This window comes from Punica granatum, chromosome 8, assembly GCF_007655135.1.
Source record: "Punica granatum isolate Tunisia-2019 chromosome 8, ASM765513v2, whole genome shotgun sequence".
NCBI classification, from domain to species: Eukaryota; Viridiplantae; Streptophyta; class Magnoliopsida; order Myrtales; family Lythraceae; genus Punica; species Punica granatum.
The window spans coordinates 25,219,824-25,233,858 of NC_045134.1; the positions used below are offsets into that span (position 1 = coordinate 25,219,824).

At 37.6% G+C, this 14,035-nt stretch overlaps 2 protein-coding genes and 1 long non-coding RNA gene across 7 annotated transcripts; 2 read left to right on the top strand and 1 right to left on the bottom strand.

The window, feature by feature from the left end:
• The first annotated feature begins 2,201 nt into the window (after positions 1–2,201).
• LOC116187702 (pectate lyase 1-like) lies at positions 2,202–4,435 on the top strand. Its single transcript, XM_031516607.1, has 4 exons — positions 2,202–2,738; positions 2,827–3,182; positions 3,480–3,612; positions 3,819–4,435. The coding sequence occupies exons 1-4, from the start codon at positions 2,286–2,288 to the stop codon at positions 4,017–4,019; spliced, it is 1,143 nt and encodes a 380-aa protein (XP_031372467.1). The 5' UTR covers positions 2,202–2,285; the 3' UTR covers positions 4,020–4,435.
• A 123-nt stretch (positions 4,436–4,558) lies between these two features.
• LOC116187700 (alpha-dioxygenase 2) lies at positions 4,559–9,599 on the bottom strand. 5 transcript variants are annotated; one of them, XM_031516600.1, is made up of 10 exons: positions 8,941–9,599; positions 7,916–8,176; positions 7,049–7,198; positions 6,751–6,884; positions 6,278–6,491; positions 6,046–6,191; positions 5,718–5,945; positions 5,419–5,621; positions 5,056–5,299; positions 4,559–4,963 (listed from the first exon to the last, which is right to left on the bottom strand). In XM_031516600.1, the coding sequence occupies exons 1-10, from the start codon at positions 9,049–9,051 to the stop codon at positions 4,738–4,740; spliced, it is 1,917 nt and encodes a 638-aa protein (XP_031372460.1). In that variant the 5' UTR covers positions 9,052–9,599; the 3' UTR covers positions 4,559–4,737. The 5 variants fall into 5 exon arrangements, with proteins under 5 accessions (XP_031372460.1, XP_031372465.1, XP_031372461.1 ...); XM_031516605.1 differs by lacking the exon at positions 8,941–9,599 and adding an exon at positions 8,654–8,672 and having other exon boundaries at positions 4,712–4,963; XM_031516601.1 differs by lacking the exon at positions 8,941–9,599 and adding an exon at positions 8,479–8,620 and having other exon boundaries at positions 4,712–4,963.
• Positions 8,966–9,967, top strand: LOC116187705. Its single transcript, XR_004152122.1, has 2 exons — positions 8,966–9,103; positions 9,598–9,967. It is a non-coding gene; the product is annotated as an uncharacterized LOC116187705 (long non-coding RNA).
• The last annotated feature ends 4,068 nt before the right edge of the window (positions 9,968–14,035 follow it).

The window sequence follows — 14,035 nt, forward strand, 5'->3', positions numbered from 1 at the left end:
CTTGTGGTGCAGTGCCTATACAGATCACCTTTTTTTGGGATAAATATATATACTGATCACCTTCATTGTGCCTATACAATAATTTCTCATTCGTCGAAACTAAATAAGATTGAAGCCTGCAAGATGCAGCTCGGATTTTCGGATTTCTCATAAGGTAAGAAAAGAAGAACTGCCGAACCCCGATCAGTGATTTTGAATTCATTCCGTTCTATGTGAAATTAAGAATTCATATCCCAGTGATAAATAAATAAATAAATATAGCAAATAATATGTGATTTTGCCTAGACTTGTGAAAATGAGAGTATTTATAGGATGCAGTGGCCAATAGAGAAGGAAACTTTGCTACCAAATTAAATATCCATTGGATATGATTTTGGCATTGATTGGCTCTTTAATCTTTTTAAATGTGATGTGATATTGGACAAATTATTGTCCTAGTTTACCATAAGAGTGTTCTTCCGCTTCATTTTGTTGTAACTTGATTCGCTCTCTCTTTAATTTTCTAATTATAAGTAAAAATATTAAAGTACTATTTATTACTCTGAATTTTTTATATCTTACTTGAAGTCTTTTGCTTCGAAGAGAATAACTTTAAAAAATAAACCAGGAAGCAACCCACGCGGTGCCCTGGGTCAAAAAAAAATTTCCATCACTTTTTTGATTAATCATATTAGTTTATGTAATAATCAATATAGAATACAATTGACATAGTGATAAAATTACATACGATAAAAGGAAGAAATTAGCTTTTGGTCTCTTAATGATGTTTTTGTTTTTGGATGAGCCTCGGGCCCATGAGTCTTTGGTTTTGAGGCCCATGTAAAGCTGATGCTTCCAGTATTTTACCAGTCAATAAAGAAGCACCACTGATTATGAGCTTTAAAAAAAAACATATGAATAAAACTTATGATATTTCGATTCAGATTTTTCCAAAATTATATAATTAATGTCATGTATAAAAACTAAGCGAATTCTTGGGTCCAGCGACTGAATATTCAGTCGCTGCATCATGTACGAAATGTTTTCATACTTGGATAATAATGTTTCGTACAAGGAGAATAACGTTTCATACAAAACAATCAGTCGACTGCATGTACGAATTGGTTTACTGATGTTTTGTATAAAATGTTTTCGTACTTGGAGAATAATGTTATGTTACGGAGGCCCCGACTGAAGATTCGGCCGTTGGACTCAAGAATTGCCCATAAAAACTAACATTTCTTCCACTAAACTTCACTTGAATTTTTAATATTTCTAATTAGCAACCATAATCACAAGATAATAGACCTCAAGTAGTCCCCGTAATTTTTTAAGTAATATGCTTGCAATGCAAGTGTTCAAAATTCATTAAAAGTATATCTTGGTCAATGTCAAATTAATACCCAAGCGAGAATTAATTTCAATCAATATGCTACGCTAACACGATTAGGAGAATCTTATTCGTTGTACTGTTGTAGGCTAACACGACTCGAACCTGAAGTAGCAAGGTTCGAGTTTGGATTCGGAGCAAGTGTAAACTAGGAAAAAGATCAATTTAATTAATCGAAAAATGTTAAAATTCAAAAAAAAAAAAAAAACTGGGGTGTATCCCCTTGAGTGGGGAGACCCATCCCACTCCCCTCCTTCTGGGAAGCAGATTCTATGATGTTACGTTGATATGTGTATTACAATAGTAAACTAATTTCGGTCATTGGATATATATACCTTTAATTCTTCCGTTTATAATTTACATATCATGTTCCTTATACTTATTATGGCATTTTAAATTTTGCTTTTGTGTATTTTAACCTCTGCTCCCAACCTGGCAGATGGTGAATTTTGCAGCTCATGACAATATTAATTTGTCCTGCCAATTAGCCGCCAATCATTAGGATCACCAATGATTTTCAATGAAACGTGCATGTATGTGTGTTATGAGTTATATTTTCACGCAACGAATAGCTTAAGCTTAGATGCAAATAAATGCATCAGTTACTAATTGAGTCTGCAGTACACAAATTATAAATTCATGCATTAAAAGACTTAATTAGAAAGTTTTTGTCCTCTGTTAATGAAAAATATGGAGCAAATGATTAATTGCCAAAATAGAAAGAAAGAAACCGTCGAAATACTTAATTTCTATTCATAGATTCATCCAATGTTACCTTAATTTTTCATAGCCACAACACCAAGAAACCAACCAAACAAATCCCTCACAAGCGTTACTGATTTCTCAATCTACTTTGCTCATAAATAGGTTCTCCTCTTCACTAGCTCAAATCATCATTATCACTAGAAACTAAGGCATGTCTTCCCGAATCATCATCGATTCCGTTATGTCAACGATCGTCTTGTCTCTCTTGATCATTCTCGGTGTCCTCTTTGCTCCCGACCTGGCCGATGGTGTGGCGGTGGGTGACAATGTGATTGACCGGTGCTGGAAGTTGAACTCGGACTGGAGGAGGAACCGCCACCAGCTCGCCACTTGTTCTGTCGGGTTCTCGGGGAAGATGACTGGAAACATTGGCAAAGGGACCGTGTCCTACACTGTCACAGACCCCGGGGATGACCCTCTGAATCCGAGGCCTGGGACCCTGAGGTACGGGGCTACGATGATCAAAGGGAAAGTCTGGATCTCCTTCCAGAGGGACATGACCATCAAACTTGCCAAGCCTCTTCTCATAGGTAGCTTCACTGCCATCGACGGCAGAGGAGCGACCGTTCACATCGCTGGGGGTGCTTGCCTTACGGTCCTTCAAGTAATCAAGATTATTTCGATCGATGTTTATTTCTTTAATAGATTTCTTAAGTATCAACCTGTTTTGATTTCTCTATGTTGATCGTCAGGCACACGATGTAATCATCCACGGACTCCACATCCACTATTGCCAGGCCCAGCCCGCGAGCCAAGTAATGGGCCCGGGAGGGAAGGTGGTGTCGCTTGGCCCTGTCGACGCGGATGCGATCCGCCTGGTCACGGCATCAAAGGTGTGGATCGACCACAACACGCTGTCTCAATGCCAGGACGGCCTCGTGGACGTGACTCGTGGCTCGACCGGCATCACCATATCGAACAACCGGTTCATAAACCAAGACAAGGTCATGCTCCTCGGTCACGATGATGGCTACATTCGTGATAAGAACATGAAGGTTACCGTCGTCTACAACCATTTCGGACCCAACTGTAACCAACGCATGCCCAGGTTAGTTCTATGTACTTCTTACATGGTCGTAATCATAATAATACGTATTTTCCACGTAGTTTTCATGTATAATATTCGAATATCTTACGAATGTTACCACAGCAGGCCATCCATATGTTTAAGCCAGTCCTGAGCCCATTTGAATCGCTAGTAACAAATCCAATACCCAATTTTTCTCATCATTTTAATCCTGCTTGAAAATTTTTATTGATGACGCCGAATTTTATAGTGACGGTCTAGAAATTTTGTGGCGATTGTGCAACCCAAACGGATTACAAGTTTATTGAAATCTTGCAGGGTACGTCATGGATATGCTCACGTAGCAAACAATCTCTATGAAGGTTGGTCACAGTATGCCATCGGGGGAAGTTCGGCCCCCAGCATCAAGAGCCAAGCCAACCTCTTCATTGCCCCTAACAAAAACAAGGAGGTGACGTTAAATCCCGAACTTCTCCGTCATAAATATGCGCTAAATGAGTTAACCTAAATATGTTTAGGAGAGGCTGTGGACAGGAGATTAATTATGATTTGAGATGTATTGCCAAGTCTGTATCAGCTATTTTAACCGCTCAAACTAATGTTCGGTTATATCGATCATGCAATAACGATCATGTACATGTTTGGCTGCTGTAACAGGTAACTTGGAGGCAGGGCAACGATGAAAAGTCATGGAACATCTACTCAGTAGGGGATGCGTTTGAGAACGGGGCCTCCTTCATTCCAACAGGGAAATTTGGAGCTGCGAAGCCGAACTATGGCCCCGATCAGAGGTTTCCAGTTGCTAATGCCCACTCGGTAAGGGCCCTCACAAGGACCTCAGGTGCCCAGAAGCTCTAGTTAAGCTGCTAAAGCAATACCATCTAACTTCCTTCCCGATTATAATCGTCATGTACCCACGCTACTGGGAGAGTCAAGTTTGTGAATTCCACAACCCCGACTCACCACATTACTCAATAATATAACAGATACAGTATCAGTTACAGCCCGTAACATACCGTCTTGTCTAGCACTTGGGACTGGGCATGATTCTAGCTAGGACTGAAGTTCGAATGTCAGGGCAAATACGGAAGATTTATCTGTAACTAGAATTTGATTTGTATATAGAATTCACTAGTCCCTTCAATGAAAGGCATGTCGTGCAGTGTCTTTAACAACGTTCTTTGTGCGCTGTAAAATGTTCCGGAAATATCTTCCGCTTCGCTGCAAATTTATTCTGCAGGATTAATGAGGCAATAGGTATGGAAGCAATAAAAACCCGAACAAAATTTCGCTTCTATAACAGGCGGTTCATGAATTTCAAGAGTACTATGTTACAAAAAAGAATGCGCAGGTTCAATTTGGGCGAATCTTTCATGTTTCAGCAGAAAACTGTAGAATGAGTTAACTCCAACGGTCTAGATTCGAGAAATATGTAGGCAATCATGAACGATCTCAGTGTTTATTGTCTGCACATGTATATCTTATTGACTCAAAGTTATATGCTTCTTTCCCGTATCGATGATACATCGGAGGGTACAAACGAATTCACTGTTAATTTTAGATCCTTTTGCACTCTCTAAGGAGCGCGTCGGAGATAAAGGGGAATGTAGGTGGTTCGATTCGGGGGTGAGTCCCAAACGGAGAATGCACTTGAGCATTTCATCCATTTCCGGGTCATATCTGGAAAATGCCGATCAAGGACATCCTTTAAGGTTTCTGTCTTGTTGACCCATTCCATGCCTTTCTCTGTGTATGTGTGAGCATTAAAATTCGTCGTGAAGAACCTGTCCGCTTCTAGTCTCCTGAAACATCTCAAAACATTGAGTGGACAAACCGAAAATTGACAGAGAAGTAGAAAAGTTCGATTCTTTTTATCGGAAAATTTGAACTATACCGTGATGCTATGAGTAGGAAGATGAAGAAAGCCGTTTCGCTTATAGCAAATCCCTTGATCTTCTTCTCTGCCTGTAAGCCAACTAAGAGATCGAGCTTCTCCACATCATCTCCGTACACTTCTTGCAAGGCTCTGATGACTTCCTCATCATCGGTTAGATCTTCCCAGTGGCTGATCGGGATCATGAGCAAGTTCCTCCTGAACTCGTTGTACCGAGCAACCCCTCTCTCGCGGTCTCTATAAACTGAACAAGAAACTCGTTATTAGTTGCAGATGTGTGAACGGGCATTCTTATGGATATTCTTAATCTTTTGACATCTTGGAATCAAGCAGCACGGAAGTATAAGAGGTGATATTAATTACTGTCAAGGGCGGCCATATCGACTGGATCCGATCTGTCTTCACCATTCACATCTTGAGGAATGAGTTTCCTCATCCAAGTGGGGTAATTCCACAAACTCAGTGCTCCACATGATTGATGACCCATCGACACCATCATCTTCTCCATTCCAATCTTTGAAAGTCTCCTCTCCCCTTCTTTTCCTACCATTTCCTCCATAGGCACCCTATGGATCAATGTCGACGATTCAACAAGCATTTACTTCCAAGTTTTACAACATTACATGGACAGAAGAAAAACTGCAGACGGTGAAGGAAATTACTCTTCTTCTATGGGCGGGCATTTTTGCTCTCCTGTTTTAGCCTCGATGTCCCTGAGGATGAGTTTATCAGGAAGCAATGAGTGCATTCTGTAGACACTTACAAACTCTTCCGTGAGGGAATATGGGACTCCGTGATCTCGCGGCTTCCTGAGACCCACTAGCCCGCTTAGTATGGGGCCTAGGATAGGCCCGAACATATCCTTAATTTTCTTCCCGAGGAATCCGTACCTGCAGCCAAACACGTCTTTCCAGTTCAGCAGTGGGCAGGATTAGGTACTAAAGTACTTTATCAAATACATTCCAGCGAACCACACATAATGTCAGTTACCAGTTTATTCTCATTCCTGCTTGAAGAGTATCAGTCTTCAGGAGTTCTACCGTCCAATCGATAGTGTGGATTTTGGCTATTACAGCTGACGTCACCAGTCTCGCGAAGCGGTAGAGCTTCTCATCGTCAAAATCGGAGTAATTTTCCTGAAAAAAGCTACTGATAAGTTCGATGCGTCTGATAAAGAGAAGCAGGGAAAAGAAAAATCTAAATGTATGTGGCGTGATCTTACTTTCAGCATGTCACATATGGAATTGTGTTCCTTAACGAACAGGGCTTGAAGGAACGAAAATCCTGCCCAGCTATTCCTGACATCGCCAGAAATAGGAACTCCCTTCTCGTTGTGTTCGAGAAGCCCGTCTCCTGAAATTTTCAGCTTTCCGTCCTTGAATGTCCTAACCCTTCTCATTCCTTCTTCGTCATTTCCGTAAATCACGCTCCCATCCCTGTAAGTTCCAAATCACATCCACAGGACTTCAGTATATAGAATGTTCCACAAGTTACAGGAATCCGTAACTTTTCTGATTCATAGCTTTGATTTTCCAAGAACTCAAAAAGATTTTGGAAACGAGGGCTCAACTCAGAATAGGTTTTTGTCTGTTGAAAAAAATATACTGATCACCCGCATTTCAGTGCAGGATTTTGCCAAGTCACCGCCTATTCTTGCTCTAATAGAGTATGAGTATTCCAAAGAAGCTCACTTACCACCATGGAGTCCGGATATTCAGAGAACCAGTCTTCGCATCAGATGACCCGGCAGGGACTTGCTTTGTCCGGAAAAATCTGAACGACTTCAATGGACACCCGTTTGCGATCTCTTTGGGTGCTCGCATTTCTACCTATTGGATATATACAATTCCAAGCATTTAGTACGAAATCTACTCAAAGTGTATGTGTCCCATTCTCTCGTTTAAGTTGAAAATAGTTCGAAAAAACCATCTTATGCAACTCGTCTTGGTTATCCCCAAAAAAAAAAAAAACTCGTCTTGGTATATCCACGTACCTGTCGGGTGTCCTCCATATGATCAACCCATTCATGAATCATGAATTGGATCCAAGAGCAAGCAATCATGTTGAATTGCAGCCCATTGTCGATGAACTTTTTCCTAGCGAGTAGCTTTGAAGCCACCAGAATCGGGTTGGGATCAAGCAGCTGCACACAGCAACAGACAATTCCATCATCATTAAAATTCTACCTAGAGCATGATCAAATTTCACAGATTTGTTCTGCGGAACTAACAGCAACTTCTGGAACTAACGGCATTTTCTTTCTGGAATGTTAAGCTTTGGCACTTACTACTTAGAAACTTTTTCTCAAGTCAGACAGTAACGGCTTGTTTGGTTTGCAAATATAATTTTAAAATCATAACTTTAACCTAATTCTACTAACAACAAAACAAAATAACTCATACAAAGTAAAAGAGTGGGCCCCATCTATACCACTCTTTTTCAACAACAAAACAAAATAACTCATATAAAGTCAAAGAGTGGCCCCATTTATACCACTTTTTTTCAAAATCAAAATCTGATTTTAAAATCATATTTTGAAACCAAACGTAGCATAAGTTTTTGCTATTGCTAAATCTTATTGACCTGTGAGAGCGACCCAAAACTGTCTGTCCTTTAACATGACAAATTTGTGGAGACCACAAAATTAATTCAGTTTCCGAACAGCTCATCCATGGTTATCGGTTAGAAGTATAGATTTTTCTCTTTCATTTACTAGATTTTTGTTTACACTGAAACGGTCAGACACAGTCGATCAGTTATTGTCCTATCACTATCCATTCAGGACATATCGCAGCAAATTTTTGTAATTGCTAAGGTGTAAATAATCAGAGTAGGTAGGTTCACGAATGTGCAATCTTACCCCATATTGGGTTGTTGATGGGCGCATGTTACGGCCAAAAAATGTCCCTTGGCTCCCAATCAGGTGGTCGTTGGGGTGGTTGCACGATCCATCCGCTGTCCGATAGGCAAACTCCTTGGTGTCATAATCTTTTCCGGTGATCTCTCCGACGTGCAAGAGATTGTACCGTTGGTGCAGGTGCCTCCTGATGCCCAAATAAGCTAGCCCCAATAACACAGGCAACCTGTGCCATACCTCGAGCTTGTCCACCAAGTGTATTATCTGCAAGGATATATTAGTCCAAGACCGAACTCATAATTAAAAGTCACGCTTTTTGTAATTCTACGATTGCGCAAATATTTTGATTTTCCAAACGATTTCAACGCGTGTCCGGGAGAATTTGAAAATTTAAGAACAGAAATCGCATAAAACGAAGTATCAAAACTTTAACTAGAACAGCAATCAATGATCTCTGAAAATTGAAAATCGGGATACCGCGCTTTTAAACTAGAAGTGGTCTCTGTACAAGGAAATGCGTGAACAACGACTAATTTCAACTTAAGTGATGATAAGCGTTTTCTCACACGGAATCGATTGATGTGAAATGAAGCAGCGCATCCGAAACCAAAGATGAAAGAAACCTTGGAACAGGGAATTCCCAAATTCTGAGAGCTCGAAAGAACATGACTCATATGATATCCTACTTAAAAAGCTCATCAAAATGTATGGTAGGAGAAGTGCGAATGCAATCTGTATCACCTTCACATATACGTAGATAAAAGCTATATCCAAAACCGAAAGAAACACGACTGATTCCCTAAATCCAATGTACTGACAAATCTAACTATTGCTACTATGACTACATTGTGACTTTTGTTATTGATCACCGGCTTTGATGGAAAGTGACAGTAACTTAAATGCACCGAAATATGGTGAAACATCAAGTCATGCAGTATAAGCAGACATCAACTTAATATGCAAGTACTGATCTCTTTCGCTTAATCAACTAAACGAAGTAGTTTGAGAGATGATATATATACACATACATAAAAGAGGAAGGCGTCGAAGAGACTCATTTTCGCCACGAGAGGATGAAGCTGTGGGTGGACGAAAGAAGAGAACATTCCCGATAATGAAAACCCCTTCTTCATCTTCATCTTCTTCTAATTCTGCTTCTTCGACCTTCAACTTCTTACTGGAGGAGAAAAGGTTGTTGTTCTTAAAGGGTCAGCGACCGGATTATAGTGATGGGTTTATTGCGATGACATTAATGGCGATCGAGAGATAAGAGTTCGATGGCATTTATAATAAATGTGCAAAGCCGTAGGCCCAAACAACTCTTCCTACTTGGGGCATGTTGATGGGGCTCTCTGATCAGATCATCACTTGCGTTTCTGTCACCTTTTCCTTCATACACACATTCATACACCTATATTATATGTGTGTGAGTGTGTGTATATATATATATCTGCAAGCAACCACTGTGACAACGTACACGTACGTGTTGGTTTGAGTGTGTGATATGACTGGCATTTGGAATTAGGAGATTGATTAGATTATCATGTATTAATTATGATCATTCTCTTCGTGGCCTTGATATTATGCGTCTGTCGTTTGTGTACGATGTTCCTAGGTTGCGGGTGCAACTTGGGATGAGGTCTTTCATATAATTAACATGGTTTTCCTTGTGCCTGAAATGCAAGGGAAAACGGGTCGATTCCCGTGAAAGCTATCGACATGGCGTGACGGACATGGACAGCCTGCAGATCAATCGTATGTCTCGCGTCTTGCCATTAGATCAATCACAGCATGTTGGTACCGTCACGCTTCATCGTCATGTGTTTAGGTCACAGCCTAGCGAAGAATCAGCGGTGCGTGGTGCATGTATAAATATCGCGAGCTATTGTTGCTCCTAGAGCTAGCTAGCACATGGACAAAAGCGACTTGGCCTCGGTGAAGGCGACGCGGAATGATAGTGGAACTCGTGAGTCGTAGCCAAAGGCCCAAAGCTGTTGTGTCATATATATAGAGTTACATGTATCAGTTGAGGAGGCCATGATCCAAATTGAGAAAGTTTGGTGTTTGTTGTTATCGAAGTGAAATAGAGCCCCAAATTGCGATACGGGGATATTTCTGTTCTACCGATCGATATATATAACTGCCACGATAATATAGATCATATGTTAGATCGAACGATCACATGCACTACACAAAGGGTAATAGTATTTAGTAACCTGATTAAAAAACGAATCATTAACATCGTTCTAATTTTAGTAAAGATCATAGTTTCAAAATTCAGCCTTCGACTTCGAGATCTGGTAGTCACTGTTCTGCATTATTTACCATCGACAGTATATTTAATAGAATTGCTCCAACTGAATCCCATCCCTTCATTGATGATTCCTATCCCTGACGATGCCATTTTCCCATTAATAAGTTCAAAGAATCATAAAAGCATCATGTAACCTCGCCATTAAAATGAAAAAAAAAAAAAAAAGGTATCGAGTGTATACGATAAGATATTGATGTGGCGTGACATTTAATATGCATATATAAATATAAGTTGTACTGACATCAACATCATTTAAACAAGCCAACTAATAAGATGTGATTCAGGGAAAAAAAAACTAATAAGATGTGATGCAATATTAAAATATGAAAGAATTTTGGAAATAAATTATTAAAGTTTTATAAGGAAATATATATATATATATATATATATATATGCATATATGTATCAAGGAGCAGGATGGAATTAAATGGGGCCAGCTGAAGATTGAGGGAATGGTTAACGTGCCAATTGATATTATTTCAATCTCTGCAATAAATCTTAGGGACAACACCGTGCATCACACACTGATAATCTCTATGAAAGTCAACCAAACAATTGGCTCATTTATACGTATACATAGATGCATATACGTAAGAGTAAATGCATGGCTTTGATTTTCTTTTAACTAGGTTTATTAGTCCGTGCGTTGCATGGAACTTTTACTATAAATATAATTATATTTACCCAATTCAAATTTTAATTTCTTTTAGTTAAATATCAAAATTTTCATGAAGAATATTTCATTTTCTATGGTATATAACATCCAATAAGTTGAGGATAATTTTGTAGTTATCATAAGTTTTGAGTGCATATTAAAATTAAAATATTTCACGTCCAAATATATTTATACTTATATATTAAAGTTATTATTAGTTTTATTCATAGACTCTTAATTTATATACATTCAATAAGTCTTTCATTTAATCCTAATTGTATAGACATTTACTATTATGTCATTATTTATTATATTGTATTTAACTTTATATAATATATAGATAGATAGATTTCATTGATTATTTTCTTAAAATGATGAATATATTTTTATTTGTTAACGATGTGATAATAAGTGATTGAAATACTTTTTCATATATTTTTAAATATTTTATTCATATTATATATAGTATATTAACATATGAATTAGTAAGAATATTACCACTTAACCCTATATTACTTTGATATTTTATTTTTTTATCCCTATTTAAACCATTTTTTACAACTTTATATATACATATAGACGGTTTTCATTTTTTAATAAGGTAGCCTGCATTGTATAAAGCTAGATATAAGATGTTGGCATACCTTATAAGATTTGTTTAATGGAAACTTTTTCCCAAAAAAAAAACTGTTATGATACCAACGGGGTTGGTTCAAATGATTCGGCATTTATTCTGCTTAAACAAGATCTCTGGTTTAAGTATTGTGAATGGAAAAAATCCACAAAGAGAGAGCTTTATTAGGCTCGAGTTGGATCAATCGAAGACTCATCAGACTTCCCAATATCAGGATGCTTACAAAAAAAAAACAAAAAAACAAAACTGATGATATACGTATGGATAACTTGAACGAAGGAGCAAATATTTTTGGAAAGAAAAAATTTGGTTACAAGGAGATCCAGAAACCTAGTACAATGAAATAAAATATTTTTAAAAATTTATTCTCTTTGTTTTCAAGATATTCTTTCCAATATTGAAATTTACAGTTATATGATGAAATATGTTATAGTTGAAGGAAAAAATTTACTATTTCAGATAAAGTATTTTTTAGATTCATTGATCAACCATGAAATTATAAGAGAACTTTTTGTATTCGAATTTTCGTATTTTTAAAAAATTCTTTTTGATTTTTAAGAAAGTAATTAATTGATCAATTAATTTACTAAACTGAAATTATTCTTGTAAATATAAAATTTGAAATTTAACATGTAGCAGAGAGATTATCAAACGAAATTTATTCATTTTTAATTTATTTTAAGTAGTTCTTTTTACAGTCAGAGAGTTGATTTATTCCTACTTTGAATTTTTTTTTCTCTCATATTGTGAACGAACAACGTCTATTTCATGGACTGACCAACCAACCCTAGTAAATGTGCTACCCGGACATTCTAACGTTATCTTCTATATGTATATATATATATAGAGAGAGAGAGAGAGAGAGATTTGCTTGGCCATAGCGATGGTATTGTTCTGATCGATCACTGCGTACATGTGCCAATCGATGACGACTCAAACCAATCTCTTTGAAATTTCCTCACCTAATCTGATTTCATGCTAAATTCATAAATAAATAAATAAATTGAATGAACGAATAAATGAATAAAGTAGTCATAAACATTTTAGCTCATGCACGCATAGGCAGATTGACTCCCTCTTTGCAGAGACCATACGGCAGAGGGCAATCAAAGAGCACACCAAACTCATTTAGGGCCTATTTGGTTTCGCAATTTTATTTTAAAATCACAATTCTAACTTAACTCTATCCACTACAAAACAAAATAACTCATACAAAGTTAAAGAGTGGGTCCCATTTATACCACTTTTTTTCACAACAAAACAACATAATTCATACAAAGTCAAAAGGTGAGCCCCATTTATTCCACTCAAAATCAAAATCAAAATCTGATTTTAAAATCCTACTATGAAACCAAACGCAACCTTAATGTTTGCAAGAGTTCGGGTGGTTTACTTCTCATTTAATGGCTGCAAGAGCTCAAGTGGTTTACTTTCACAGTACGTCTGTGTAGTACCTGATACAATACATATATCTGTTTGTCATAATTTGATTGGTACTTTCCCTCACCAGCTGATATATCACGATCGATTTCTATTTCTTATGACAAAGGAGTAGCGAATTCGGGATTTGCCATTTACGCAGTCTATTTATTCAAACTTTAATAAATGGCTGATGAATTACAGTGGGACATGATTCTCTGAAATTAGTAATGGGCGAAGAATAAATGAGAAGTTGCATGCCTGCGCAACGCAACTTGCTTACATTACTATTCTTTTGGCCAAACTTGCATACATTATTCACTCATGAGTCATGACTAATAATATTTACTGCTCTTTAATAAATAATATTAATTTCCTAATTCATGGAAAAATTCTGGAAGAAATCGAGTTTAAAAAAAGCCTCGTGATCGAGTCTTCCGAATGAAGAAAATTCACTATCGGAAAAACTTCACCTCTTAGTAGGTCGATCTTCCTCGAAGTTTGGTCGGTCGAGATCCATTAAACTTTTAGATAGCATGTGAAGCAGACAAAAAATAATATATTCAATCCACCGAAAGATAATATATTCATTCCTACATAAGGGTCAGTACATTAATATATACAGATGGCACGGATGAAGAGTTAGAGAGTTTGTACATCGAATGCAACATATATTTAATGGAATGAAGCAATCGTAATATATACCATAACTGATTCCCTAAGACCCTAAAAATTGTCATATGTTGCATGTGTTATGTGGAACAACGGATCCTAAAATGCCGAATGCAACATAAATAAAATATGGCAAAATCCATCATACTTTTCGATAAAGTTTAAGGTTTAATGGCATTGAATATGGTTGGTGCTTAACCAGCGTACGGGTTCTTAAGCTAGTTCGGTAGCTTGTTCTTCTTGTATAAGGTCTTGACTCTCGGGTTTTAGTCATGTGAACAAAAGAAATTGGTGATTCGAACCAAATTAGTCGGGACACATTAGGCTTCCGGATATGTGCACGCTGAAAAAAGAATATGGCCGGTTTCGTTAATGGTTATGGATACTCTCCGTTTGTTTGTGTTGTTGAGGGAGCCTGCCTGTGGCTCA

Bases quoted from the DNA above. Each gene is read 5' to 3' on its own strand.
- LOC116187702 (XM_031516607.1), top strand. From the start codon at position 2,286: ATGTCTTCCCGAATCATCATCGATTCCGTTATGTCAACGATCGTCTTG. The intron at 3,183-3,479 runs GTTAGTTCTATG...GAAATCTTGCAG, and splicing joins TGTAACCAACGCATGCCCAG to GGTACGTCATGGATATGCTC. The intron at 3,613-3,818 runs GTGACGTTAAAT...CTGCTGTAACAG, and splicing joins CCCCTAACAAAAACAAGGAG to GTAACTTGGAGGCAGGGCAA.
- LOC116187700 (XM_031516600.1), bottom strand. From the start codon at position 9,051: ATGAAGATGAAGAAGGGGTTTTCATTATCGGGAATGTTCTCTTCTTTC. The intron at 8,177-8,940 runs GTATGTGTATAT...ATATCCTTGCAG, and splicing joins TCGACGCCTTCCTCTTTTAT to ATAATACACTTGGTGGACAA. The intron at 7,199-7,915 runs GTAAGATTGCAC...TGCTGTGTGCAG, and splicing joins CATCAACAACCCAATATGGG to CTGCTTGATCCCAACCCGAT.